A 13993-nucleotide genomic window follows, 5' to 3' on the forward strand; every position below is an offset into this window, starting at 1 on the left:
GGCAAAACAACCTTATTACTTAGGGAACATTTCAAAAGCCAAGCTTCCAGCTGCCAGCCGTGGGCAGCCTTGCAGCAGGCCCTTCTGAAGATCAGGCCGCTATGTTAATTCTTTCCTGCATCATTCTTCTCATGGCTTCCAGTAGTGAGAGCTCTGCTGCTGACAAAATGTCAAAAGCTTTGGGGTTAGACAAATATGGATGCGACTCCCAAATGATCTTAAATAAGTCACTTCCCCTTTCTTGGCTGTAGCTGTTTTGTCAATGTAAAGAAATAATAGCTTCCATGTGGAGTCGCTGTGAAGAGGAAGTGAGAGTGATCATAGCATTCAGCTCAGTGCCTGCACGTGCTAGATGCTCATGAAATGCCCTGGTGTGATTGTCACCATGAAGTGCCAAAACAACAGATCCCGTGTCTTTTGGCCAGTCTTGAGTCTTCACTAAAAGCTCTTTCATATTTATAGAGATTTCAATGTGCTAAATATCTTTCCCTCCCTGTCTTTCTCCCTTCCCAGTTACACAGTTTTAATGAATCTTATATGCTCAAAGCCCCTGGCGATTAAGAGTTGAACAGTATGGTCTTTGCACTCAGGACCGTAGGTTACCAGGGATACTGAGTACAAATGCAAGGTAGAAGGTCATGCAGTCTTTTAAAAAGATAAAAGTAGAGAGCTCTGGGAGCATAGGGGAAGAGACCGGAAACTCAAGTTCCAGGCTATTAAGGACTTCACAGAAAAGACGGTATATGAGCTGGGCCTTGAAGAATGACTTTAATTATATTAGGCAGAAAAGAACACGGAAAGGCACACAGACAGTGTAAAGACAAAACACCCAGGTGTCAGACTGAAGGCTTCACTGCAACCCGAGGAGGCCAGTGTGGTCCACCCTGCCAGGGAGCAGAGGAGGGAAAAGCTGGTTACCAGACCAAGCCCACTGTACTCTTGGACAGTAGTAGTAGCTGGATCAGAGCTCTGCTGCCCAGCACCTATCAGGTTCTGTGCTGACCTTCACCATGTGGTAGCACTTGGGTGTGTGTGTTTAATTACACAAGTAATGTATAAATAGGTTGTCATTGTAAAGAATACCAACAGAGCATAAGTAGAAGGAGAAAGGAAAGTTCTCCTTCACTGCAATGACTCCCTTTTCATTCCCCTACCTAGATGTAACCTGTGAACAGTTCATGAATATCTCTCGGATTATTTTCTGTATACTTAGTAAATGTGAGAATTTTTTCCTACATAAATTACAGTGGGGCTGGGGTTGTGTGGCTCAGTGGCAGACCGCTTGCCAAGCATGTATGAGGCTCGGTTCAATTCTTAGCACCATGCATCAATAAATAAAATAAAGGTCCATTGACAACTAAAAAAATATTTAAAAAACAAATCATACTGTATGTATTCTGTACCTTGGCATTTGAATTCACATATCAGGAAATGTTTTCATGTTAGTTTTCTGCATATCTACTTCATCCACTTTTTGTTTTAACTAGTGCATGATATTTTGTGGTTGGGAAATACCATTATTTATTTAGTTATTTTCCGATTGATGGACATTTGGTTATCTTAATTATTGGCTTTTATGAATAGTGCTGCAGTGAATCTTCTTGTACATTTGTCTCTTTGTATGTGTATCTTTTTAGTGTAGATACCTAAATGTTGAATTCCCACATTGAGGGATGTGTACATTTTAAACTTCCATAGCTCCTGCGGGGTCTCCCACTGTATCTTTATTCTTCCTCCAGCCGCATCTGTCCCTGCATTCTTATGCACAGTAACTGTGATGGGTCTTTAAACACCTTTGCCATTTGTTTTATTGTTATTTCTCTACTCAGTGATTCCTGCCTGAGACTCTTCCTCTAAATTCTTCTCCTGTCTCTTGGCTCTGTAGTGCCAGCCTAGTACCTGCCGTTCTGTGGGTTTTTGGAAAACATGAGGGCTATTGTATGATCCATTCCATCTTCATTATATCTCCATCACTTAGAACCTAAGACCACATTATGAAGAAGCCATGCTGTAAACTGTTATCACTGAAAGTGTAAGAAATCAGTTTACTTCTTGGAATACCGATATTGCCCTTGGTAGATATCCCAGCAATTCAGAATAGTGAGTTTCTCTGGGCTGTTGTCACCTTTGGAAGCACTGTGCTTTGGTGTTACAGTTCATAAGCTGTTTTTAAGAAAATGTTTTTAAAAAAATTAACAATGTATTCTGTTCAGACAAAATTGATATACTATTTTAGTTTTAAAATCTGAACATGTGAAAATTGAAATTATGCATAAGGAAACCTTTTTGTTGTGTCAAAAAGCAATTAGGAAACTGTGTTTCTGACCTTGAGTTCTCGGATTCTTTCTGGTGTGGTGTTTTTCATAATTCTTGAGACTGGCAAGGCTCAATTAAGATGAAAATTGCTAGAGCATATTTGAATGAAACTTTCCAGATGAGATAAAAAACATTCCCATTTATTTTCCGGTATGTGTAGTTGTCATTTTGATCGCATACCCCAAACGCCTCTTCATTTGGCTGCATTTCAGATTCAATTGACAGTCCTTCCACTGCCTCCGCTTTGCACCGAGCAGTGCTTCTCCCAGACACCCTGGAGTAGCGTGTGCTGTCCCTAGGAAGTCCTTTCATCGTTCTTCTCTTCATTTCTGCAGAGTCATAATTATCTAGTGTGTGATTCTCTGGCTGTTTGTACTTTTAAATTATTGAGTACCCCAAAGTGCTTTTGTTACAAAATTCTCAAAAATAGAAGACCGTACAAGCACATATGCCATTAGCCATCAGGATATTGTGTAACTGTCTGGAAAACCCCACGGGACACCCTCGAAAGAGAAAGAGTGACAAAGGCAAGTAACAGAATTACTATAAAATAATTTCAGTCTGACGGACCCCTGGAAGGATCCCCACCCCCCACCCCCTATTTCTGTCCTGTGTCCCAGGACCACACCTAGAGAACTGCTGATTTAATTGGTGGAGGGAGCATTGCACTCCCCCACTGTAATTGCCGGCTGTGTGGATGCAGGTTGCACTCTTTGGTTTCTGTTGCTTTTCTGGTCCAGTGATTTTGAACTTTGCTAATGTTCGCTCTGGTGGTGGAAGGTGAATGTCCTGTCTGTCTGAAGCAAATGTACAGCGGGAGGATAGGAGAATGTTCTGTCATGTCAGATGGAGTCCATGATCCCCTCTCAGCCTGGGTTACTGTTTAAATATGTTGCTCATTGCTTTCCCATGGCCTCTTTCCCCAGCTAGGAGTCAGTTATTGCTGAAGGTGTGCTGATTCCCCACAGTAAATAGTAAGTCTGTGCTGTAGAATTTTTTTCTGTCAGCAAAACAGAAGAAAATTGTCTTTGTCACAGCATGGCCAACTTGAAGGTACACAGATTTGTTTGCCACCTACTCTGTGACAAAAATAATATGCTTAGGCACTTTAAATAGAGTATTTATTTTAATTATCACTGTAATTCAGCTAGGAAGGTAAGGAAATTGAGGTTTAGAGATAAGTGGTTGATATTCTGCTTCCTTGACCAGGTTGGGACCCCGTGTTCTGTGTTCCAGGGGCACTTCTTCTGATAGTACTGGGCGTCCTTACAGTTAATTCTTATAGATTGTTATATTCATGCTAGACAGAGACTCGATGAAGCCAAAAACTGGGATTATCTTGTTATCTGTTTTAGCCAGTACCTAAGATGGTGACTGGCACCTAGTATGTGCTTGAAATCCTTATTTATTTACAGCCAGTAAATAGTATGGCTGGGAGAATGACCCAGGCGTTTACCACCCTAGCTCATTACTTACGTCACACTGGACCCAGAGGTAGTTTTGTGATGTTTTTTATCTTGTAGTTTTGTTTCTACTGGTTTATTTTGTTTTAATAGTTTTCTGACTTTCTAAACTTAAAAATTTGGGTTAATACCATATATTTGGAAGAAGAATTGCAAAGTTGGAAGAAACCATTTAGGTCTTGGTGTGTTTTTTTGTTTGTTTTAGTATTATCCTTAAAAAAAAAAAAAAAAACACAAAGCTACCCTCAGTCGCAAGGATCTTGCTTTCAAAGAAACCTATTCCATCATTTGGCAGTTCTGACTCAAGATTTCAACTGAAGAAGAACTCCAACAAATTTGAGAGGCTGTCTAAACTATTTGTAATCTTGGTTGCTCCCAGGGTCAGTTTCCATATCCCCTCAAGTTAGGTTCGTAGGACAGATTTTTACAAAATTTCAAGGTTGTCTGACTGGCCCGAGAGCTCGTGTCTTCTTTTAAGCGTTCTAAAACCATAGTGGCATTTGTGGTCACTGCTTTCCTCTGCTCCTTCCTTTGGCAGGCACCTGCCAGGTCTCTTGGTGGACGGTAAATAGGGCAGATGCTGGTGGCCAGAGATGAGTAGGGAGTAGACCCACCTCATGGTTCTGATTTGTGTTGCAGTTAGGGTTGGCTGAACCATCAAGTCCTTTATACACACACATACTCTTGTGAAATGCTCCTTTCCTATCACAGACACTTATACTCGGCTTTTTGGTTCAATGCTTCAGTTTTCATCATTTGTCCCAGGTAATTTTCCCTCGGTTGGATTTGCTGCATCATTATTACCTGTCGGGATCTTGGGAATTGATTCTGTTAGCTGGTGTGTTTTCTGTCTCTTTAAATTGTGTTAATATGACATTTGTAAAGTTCGTCTTTTTTGTATGTTCATGTTCACCCGATTCACTGATCAAAGAGTCATGATAGAACAAAATCATTGATCTAAACAGTCCCGAGGACAGAGCCCACAGGAGTTTTGAAGGCTTCCCCGAGTCTGACACTCATTTCCCGATTTCCACGCAGATCCCCAAATCTTGTCTTGTGCTCAGCACAGTTTTGTTTATTGTTATCTACGGCTTAGTCTCCTTTGCTAGTTCTTCTGGATGGACTAGAAAACTTACTTGGTCAACTTACTATTTTTTTGAAGTTTTTTTTTTTTTTTTTTTTTAAATACCATGTAAGACAATAAGCCTTAGAAGTTTGCTAAACCCATTGGGTTCAGGGATTATGCTCTTTTGCTGCCCTGGAATATTTGAATCCTTCTGCACCAGCCTTTTTTTTTTTTTTTTTTTCCTTTTCGCAGTTTTCTCCCTAAGTTACACCCCCACCTCCGCTCCTGACTCACGATTCTGATTTGGCTTCCACATTTCAGGTGATGGGGAATAGTGACTTTAAAAAGTACTCTATTTATAAGCACAAAGGAAGGAGTCTTTAAAATAAAAATATATACATTGGGGGAGAATCTTGATTTAAAAAATATGTTATTTACTTTGAAGAGCAAGCAGGTGAGAGAGAAGGTAAGGAAGCATTGAAAAGGTTTATCAAGGGAGTGTTTCGCAATAAGAGACATTAAACATACTCTAAAGCTATAACCATGTGGAGGTGTGGTCCTGGCTTAGAAATTACCAGATAAACTGGTGATGTGGAGTGAAAAGTTCAAAAACAGACTAAAATTTGCATTAAAATTTAGTGTGTGATAGATGGCATTTCTTCAAATGAGTGGGAAAGGATAGAGTATCATATTGGGGTAGATGGCTAAATACTTGCAGAAAATGAAATTTGACCTTTGGCCTATATGATATATTAAATTCAGATAGATTAAACATTTAAGTATATATAAAAAAGTATATATATATATATATATATATATATATACACCATAAAATCTATGTGGTCTTAGCATAGAAAAGTCTTTGCTCAAGGTATATGTAAAATAGAGTTCATAAGGCAAAATTTGACCACCTGAACTTTTGAAAACCATTATGTCAAAAAGTAAGCAAGTAAGTAAATAAATAAATATAAATAATTATGTCAGAAAACACAGTGAACAAATTAAAGGGCAATACTTTTGTTTTTCCTTTTTTGCAACATATGACAGAGCTTCATTTCCTTAATATAGAGAGCATTAATAAATCATTAATCAAGATGAGCACCCCGATTTCAAAATGGATAAAGAATAAACCCAAATAGTAAACATTAGAAGAATTTTAACCATTTTAGTGTGTGAAGTACAAAAAGTTAAAAGAGCCTTTCTGATCTTGTACTGGAGGTGGTCTGAAGGGAGTGATGCTGTCTGTGGAGAGGGCAGGGAAACGGGCTCCTCACACACGCTGCCACCTTTCTGGCAGAACATGTCAACATCTGTTAAGTCAGGTGTACTCTTTGCCTTGGCACTTGCCTTCCTGGGAATTTATCCTAACACATTCATTAGAAATGCTTGCCTCTAAGTGTCATTTGTTATGGGGGAAAAATTAGAAGCATCGAATGTCTGACAAAGGGGGATTGGTTAAATAAATTATGGTACACCAACACAATGGGATGTACTACGTAGCTATTTAAAATTTATGATTTAGAACAAGAATTGCAGGTAAACTCAGCCTCCGCTACGCTGTGTGGCTGACTGCTAGACTGTTCTTAGAGCACTGTGGGTAGGGCTGTCTTCTGCAGCTGTATCTGGGCTCTTCAGGGAGGAGCGCTTCTGGTCATTCGAGGTTTTGCCCTGGGAGAAAGAGAGCCACTGACAACAGTTGGTCAGGTGGCCTGACCTGCTGTCAAAGAATGGTTAAAGAAGGGTAAATTTTTCAACCTGTGTTACCAGTGACAGCAAAACTCGAGTTTAGTACTATACATGCTCAGGCTGGGGATGTGGCTCAGCGGTAGTGCACTCGCCTGGCATGGGTGCGGCCCGGGTTCGATCCTCAGCACCACATACCAACAAAGATGTTGTGTCCGCCAAAAACTGAAAAATAAATATTGAAATTCATTCTCTCTCTCTCTCTCTCTTAAAAAAAAAGAACTATACATGCTCTGTAACTTTGGGGGAGAAGAAGGTTGTGAGTTGAGAAAATGACTTAAACACACAAGCATGTTATCAATGAGAATTTCTTATTTATAGGGTCATGAATGATTTCCATGTAGTGTGTATGTCTGTGTGTGTGTGTGTGTGTGTGTGTGTGTGAGCAGAGTTTGAACCCTGTGTGCTAAGCAAGTGTGCTGCCACTAAGGTAATCCCCCAGCACCATCCCCCTTTTTTTCTTTTTCTTTCTTTCTTTCTTTTTTTTTTTTTTTTTTAAGTCAGGGTCTTGCTAAGAGTAGCCCAGTCAAATTTGCGACCCTCCTGCCTCAGCCTCCAGAGTAGTTGAGGTTACGGGTGTGCACTACCACATCCTGCTTCTGTTGACTTTTTGAGGTTTTGTCATTCTTTTTCCTGTTTTCTATAAAAAGTAGTATTTTGTAATTAGAAAAAAATATAAATGTTATTAAAAATAATGGGGAAAAACGATGGTAAGGAATGTCATCTAAATATGGGCAAATTTTGAAAAGTTGTAGTCTCATATTTTGTTCCTTATGGACTCTAGATGTCTAGATTCTGGTATCTGCCCAGGCTCAGTGTCTGGACGCTGTTGAGTCTCATATGACTTTAAGAGTCCCTGCTTATGTTCTCTTTCTTTTGGACCTCTGTTCAGTGAACGTAGGCATTTGTGCATTTATGTACAAAAGATAGGGTTCCTGACTTTAAGAAGCTTATGTTCTAGAAGAGAAGATGGATGTGTCATGATAATAGCAGTAAGTGCAGTGTAGTCGCAGGGACTCTTCTATGCTGTATGTCGTCGTAAGTGCTTTATGTGTTTTTACTTTTATGCTTTACAGTAGCTCTGTGACACAGGTAACAGTATTGTCTCCATTTATAGATGAAGAAACTAAGATGTAGAGAGGCTGAGTAGGTGGGTAGGCCAGGTTCAAACCCGGGCAGTCTGGACCCGGGCTCTGTTTAACCGCTGCTTCCTCTGGTCACTCTCAATCAGGTATCGTTTGATTGCTTTACACGGCTCTGCTCATTTCCTTCTTAGAACAGACCTTTCTGTCTCGTTCCTCAGAGGCTTAATGATGTTCCTCGCGTGTCAGGCACTAGGGGAGGGTGTGCAAAGTGAATGCAAAGTAGCTCCGCCCTTCAGGCCTGGGCACAGGTTGCTGAGAAGTTCCCGTGTAGAAGTGTGAGTGAGGGGTATGCTGGGTGGATGTGGTGGTGGTTACAGATGCCAGAGATGAGGTCAGCCTCGCCTGGGATCTGCCTCCTAATCAGCATGAGAAAAGAGGAACTTTGGGGGGAGCTGCAGAATCCCACTGTCTTCCTGTGGAAGAGGGGAATAATTGACTTCTGACCTGAAGAGGGGAATAGAGAAGCCCCTTTGGATTGGTGGGATAGCTAGTTCAGGGCCAGAGTGAGTTGCCACACCAAGGGGCGTTGGTAGCTGCTAATCTATAGCACTGGCGTGCAGATCATTTAATGCTGCAAAATGCTTTGAGAGCCTCTAAAAGGCAGCTTGTGACCGCAGGAGTAAGGGGGACCCTGTAATGAGATCTGAACCCAAGATTGATTTTTGTAATGAGGAAATCGATTTCCCAAGGAAATTGTGTGACAGTATGATGTTTGGATGAGTGTACTTCTTAGTTGGTCTGTCGTAGACACTTTGACAGATCGTCTCTTTGTCTGGATGTGTTGCTGTTTGCTCCTCGGAGCCAGTAGTGCCCCTTCCTTTTAATGACGCTGTCTTGTTCTCCCCTCCTAGGTTCATGGAATCCGAGCTGGACCTGAATGACATCATTCAAGAGATGCACGTGGTGGCCACCATGCCAGACCTGTACCACCTTCTGGTGGAGCTGAATGCTGTGCAGTCGCTTCTCGGATTGCTGGGACACGATAATACAGATATCCTTTCAGATCTATCCTCAGTAGAAGGCTGACTCGGGGAGGGGGCTGTTTACGCTCCTCCCCTGTCTGTCTCTGCTGATATGTGCTGTCACGTCTGGTGTTCTATTTCCATTCTAATTATCTTCCATCTTGAAACACACGTTGCTCTTTACTCATTTGAAAATCCAGTTTTTATCTGTTAACAAACCTTGGGCAAATCCTTAATTGTCCTATTTGCTTTTATTAGTACTAGAATTCATAATGATGTATCTGTTCAGACATTAGCAGCATTAATTTTCAGGAACTGATTTTGGAAGCCCCTTATTGAGGCAAGGCCAGACAGATTTGAATGTGTTGATCTAGACATCATTCCACTAGCAGATGGCCCAGTGGATCTGACCAGGGGAGGCAGTGAACCGTGGTGGAAAGCATACTGGGATGGCCTGAGGACAGGGAAGCTCGTCTGTTTTGTCCACTGCTATATTCCAGTTCCTTAAAGAGGAATAAAGAACATTTCCTATTGGTTGGAAGGTCTGACTCCCAGCTTCCCTTCTTAGGTAAAGCACGGTGCCTCCCCTCACCTGCACAGATAGTTGGCTCTCAGTGTTAGTGAGAGGATCAGAGAAGCTGTCAGAGTGCCAAGCAGGTTCCTGTTGCTCATTAGGCACTTGGTAAATGTTCCTTGTAAGTGAATTTGAGTCATGACTTCCAAAACCATTTCATACTTTGTCTTTGCCATCAAGTGTGCAATAGCTTTAATGTAAAAGATTTTTGATGTGCCTGTGGACAAGGCTATGTTCATTAAACCAAAATTTCCTCTTAATAGTTGTTCTGTTTGACTCTAGATTTCCAGAGGTAAGAGACAAATGTAGTTAGTCTGCTTGAGTGATATTCATGGGAAATCCGCTGCTGCTTCACGTTATTTTCATCCTGCTGGTAATCTCTCTCCTGAGAGCATGTCTGACTAGGTTCTTTCTTGCTTGATAATTCTCATAGAAATAAATCAGTGAATAATTTTAATGCCGACTTCTTGAAGGGCAATCTTAAGACATTTCTGATGCTTCCATGTAATGTTTGACAGTGTTAAGAATTGCTCTGCTGGTCCCCAGGTTGAGGACTGTGTTCACCAGGGGTTGCTGTGGGGGGTGTGGATTATATAGAGAGCCATGGTCAGTTAGCTTGTGTCCATGAGCTCCATGGAAGGTCTCCTGGATTCATTCCATGGACATGCTTTGATGCCTTGACATTCCAGGCACCGTGAGCTGCGCTGGATGCTCAAGCAGTGTTGTACAGTGGGCATTGTCTTGGTCAGCTTGGGCTGTATCACCAAATACCATGAACTGGGTGGCTGAGAAGTAGTGGGAATTGGTTTCTCATGGTTTTGGATTCTGGGAAGTGCAAAATCCAGGCATTGGCAGCTTTGGTATCTGGTGAGGGCACATTTCCTGGTTCATAGACAGCCTACTGTGTCCTCCTGTGGGGAAAGGAGCGAGGGAACGTGCTGGCTCTTTTATGAGAGCACTAATCTATCTCATCCCTGAGGTCTCTGCCCTCGCAACCTGATCACCTCCAAAGGCCCCACCTCCAAACACTCTCACACATTGGGTTTCCACATACAGATTTTGGAGAGGAGGTAAATAATTATTCTGAAGCCATTACCTGCCATATGAGGGATCCTTTCCAGGACAAAGTGGTTCTCAAAGATTCAGTGATTGGCATTTGAGTTGTGACTTCACTTTCAAGTCATCTATAGAATGGAAGCTTCCAAAATCCCTTAGACCTTAGCAGTAATTTAGCCTAGTGCCCTATTTGCTTCTGTAGTGACAAGTGTGAGGCCAGGTGCTGGACGGCTAACTGTGGAGGCAAGGCTGGCACTCTAGGTGCTGATGTCCTGTCCAGCGTTCCTTCCTGCTCTGGGACCTTCCCTGTGGGCTTCACCACATCTCTGACAGAGACCCTGAGGCACACCTCATCCTGTGAATGAATACCAAAGTCACCTGCTATGTTTCTGGAAACACAGCTCTCTCCTGCCAACCCAAAATAATAGTAGCAGCTTTCCCAGGATACTGACATTTTGCTGATTCACCAGCCGGTTCCACTGAGGAGAAGACTGACTCGAGCAGCGCGTCCCATGTAGGCATGCTCGGGAGAGGCAGGGTGCAGATGTTCCGCATTGTTAAGTCCTGGTCTTTAGAAAGGAAGAAAACACATCCCCCTATAATATCTCTTGACAGACTGCCATTCCCTCCTGTTTTCTGAGAGCTAATCTGTTCCCCACTCTTGTATGCTAACCTTCACCCAACTGCCCTCACGATATTTTTAAAAATCTAATTATGCCCTACGTCACATTTAAAGTGCATTGAAAATTTTTAATTACCTTAATTTTAATTAGATGCAGCAATTAGGGTAAATGTCATCGTCCTCACAGTTCAGTTTCCCGTGATTTCAGGGAAGGATGGGCCCTCTTGACTCGCAGCTGACACATCCTCTGCCGGCGGAACCCCATCTCCCTGCCCGCTGCGCTCTGCTCCTTGTCTTCTCTGTGATCTATAATGGAAATTTTTCTTCAGGAAATGGTTGTTAACAATTTACTGTTGTACAGCTGTAACTGCCCAAAACACTGTACCATGAATAAACAATTTCGTGGCAGTCATGACTTAAATTTTTAATCTTTTTTAACTCTTCATCTATCAGCCAGCACCACACCCGACTGGTTGTGTTCCCAGCAAGCTCGTGGGTCATCTGTGCTTTGTCCTTCTTGGAGGAAACATGAACTGGAGGGATTTTAATTGGATCAGAGGCTGATTTGTTGTAACCTTCAGAGGTAGACAATGTGAGCAAACAGCTCGTGCCTCGTCCTTTCAACCGGGAGACGCTGCTAGGAGTTGCCATCTCTGCTCGGCTGCTGCGGTGGGGTGGTCAGTGCTCCTGGCCAGCTCCCCAGCCCCAGCCCCAGCAGGGCCCAGCCGGCGCCCTAGGTGGCTGCAGAGTGGAACTGTGGTCTGCGAAGAGCTGTGGGTAGCACAACCCCGGGCATTGAAGGGTTGCTCAGAGGGAGCATAAGGGGAACCCGACAGCTGCTGCCTTTTCAAAATATTGCTTTTTAAAATAATTTTCTGTAAAGCAAATCACTTAAACATGTTTAGGACCCCTTTTTAATGAACTGTTTAGAGTGTTTCTACAGAGAAAATAAAACCAAAAGTACATCGAAAGATGTTTTTCTAAGGTATCACTCAAAATGCCAGTTTTTGTGTCCTGGCTTAAGTGAATTTTTCTGTTTGCCTAAAGGAACGAGCAGGAATAAAACAAACAGGGGAAGGTGAAACTCCAGATGGTGGCAAGTCACCCCTTCTGCTACAAAATAAGTAAAAGTCACCATGGTGCCATATTCATGAGTGTCCTGGTTTGGTCATTTGCCATGTTCTCCGTCTGCATGACAAGTCGGCAGAGTCCCCTCTAGTCTTCTTTGGCACATCACTGGCATTTTGGGGGTTCCTCCTTTGTGTAAGTGTGTTGTGTGGCACTAGGGAAACAGGAATGATAACTGGAATCGAGAGCAAAACGCACAGGTAAACCACCCCTGTGGCTCTAGCTGTTAAAATGCTCAGGAAATGTCATCAGCACTCTTAGGAGGTGTAGGTCACCTCTGGCGTGGGGCTGGTCAGGGAATTGGGATTGGCGATGGAAAGCCTTTGATAGATGTGGAGACTAGAGGGCACTTCCGGTCTGTTTCCACGGGCTCTACGTTTGCAAAGGGAACTGCCATTCTTCATATGTTGGAAGCTGACATGGCCTTGCTGGCCGCTTATGTTGTCTTTACAAACCTGTCAGGGCATCGGGTCCATGGTTTTGTTTTTGTTTTTGCTATTTGTTTATTTTAATCATACTATGGCTCCCTAGCTAAGTGCCTTATTCTTTCACTTAAAAAAAAGAAAGAAAGAAAGAAAGTAATCTAAATCAAATTTCATTCAAACTGCTTTCTCTCCACCCTTTGTGATTCAGAAAGATGAGGTGTCATTGTAGTGTTGACTTAAATCATCGCTACTGTGTGTGCATACTAATGGGCAGGAAGAGAGAAATTGTCAGTTATTGAGATCATTGGTACAGGTGGTACAGCTCCTTTTTTCTGTGGAATAATTTTAGGGAGTGGTCATAGCCAGTATTTTCTAAATTACTGTTTAGTTTTCTTAGACTTTAGAAATCCAGGAGGACTTGCAGATTTTTTCAGTTGGATTTTGTGAAGAATTACCGCAGGAACTTAGAAAAGAAGGAGAAAACAGTTTGTTGTTGTTTTTTAAGGCAAAAAGGGATCAATTGAACTTTGGTTGTTGGGGTCTGATAATGCTAAAGTGGCACAAGCTGACTAAGGCATGCCATAGCATCCCAGAGGGTGTGTAGGATAGAGCAGAGCAGGGTGCCTCGGTTACAGACCCAGTAAAAATGAGCAAGAATTGGGCTGGGAAGGGTTTGAGCCTCCTCAGGGGCTTTTTCCTAATTGGACTGGGGAGGGGGTTTTGCTGTATTGCTTTCCTGCAGGCACTAACAAGACTTGTATATCTTGAGCTGTTTTGCTAGGAGTTATTCTCGTTTTGATAATTCCAGAATCAAAATTGCACCTAAAAGATTAGACTTCTTTTGCCATCTGATGCTCTTCCTAATATGTATTGATAAGCCACTTCTCCTCCCCCTTTTTTTGGATCCAGTTAAATATGCTCTGAAGTAAGGCAGATTAGATAAAAAGGTGCCCAAATGGCAATTTAGCGATCTTGTTTATGGGATTTAGGTGATAAAATGTCTCTGGAAGGTTAGCCTACCTTGGGCATCTTCCCTGCGTCATAATAGTGTCCACTAGCAGTTAATGGTACTTAATGTTGAATGATTGCATCTTCTTCATATTGGTTTGATCTAGGATTGGGATAAAATTAAGAGTCCAGGTTCATTATGGGTACCTTTGTGCCATCTATTTTAAGAGGAGAAAAAGACCACCCTGTGTTTGAAATTCATCTGCGTCAGTTAAACTGTATTTAATCACTGTCCTGTCTAAGAATAAAAGAAAAACAGTTTTAAAAAGCCCACATTTGTTGCATTAAGTCATTTATATTCTCTGAATCTACACTGGTTCATTTTCTTAAGAAAACCTTTTTGAAATTACTTGTAAAAAGCTATCTGCTGAATTCCTCTTCCTCTTTTTTTTTTTTTTTTAAATAACTTTGTTCTTTGTGGTCACATCTCATTGGAGATTACTAAGATTAACACTCAGTTTTTGTACCAAGGCTACAAGTGGTGG

General features: G+C 42.0%; 1 protein-coding gene across 1 annotated transcript in view; it reads left to right on the top strand.

Moving 5' to 3' along the window:
* The window catches only part of Ctnnbl1 (catenin beta like 1), a 155013-nt gene that overhangs the window by 35211 nt on the left and 105809 nt on the right, over positions 1-13993 (top strand). The window contains exon 4 of the mRNA XM_026383174.2: positions 8585-8724. Within this exon, the coding sequence (XP_026238959.2) occupies positions 8585-8724 (140 nt within the window). The remainder of the gene's footprint in view (positions 1-8584; positions 8725-13993) is intronic.

This window comes from Urocitellus parryii, chromosome 6 (genome assembly GCF_045843805.1).
Source record: "Urocitellus parryii isolate mUroPar1 chromosome 6, mUroPar1.hap1, whole genome shotgun sequence".
Lineage (NCBI taxonomy): Eukaryota > Metazoa > Chordata > Mammalia > Rodentia > Sciuridae > Urocitellus > Urocitellus parryii.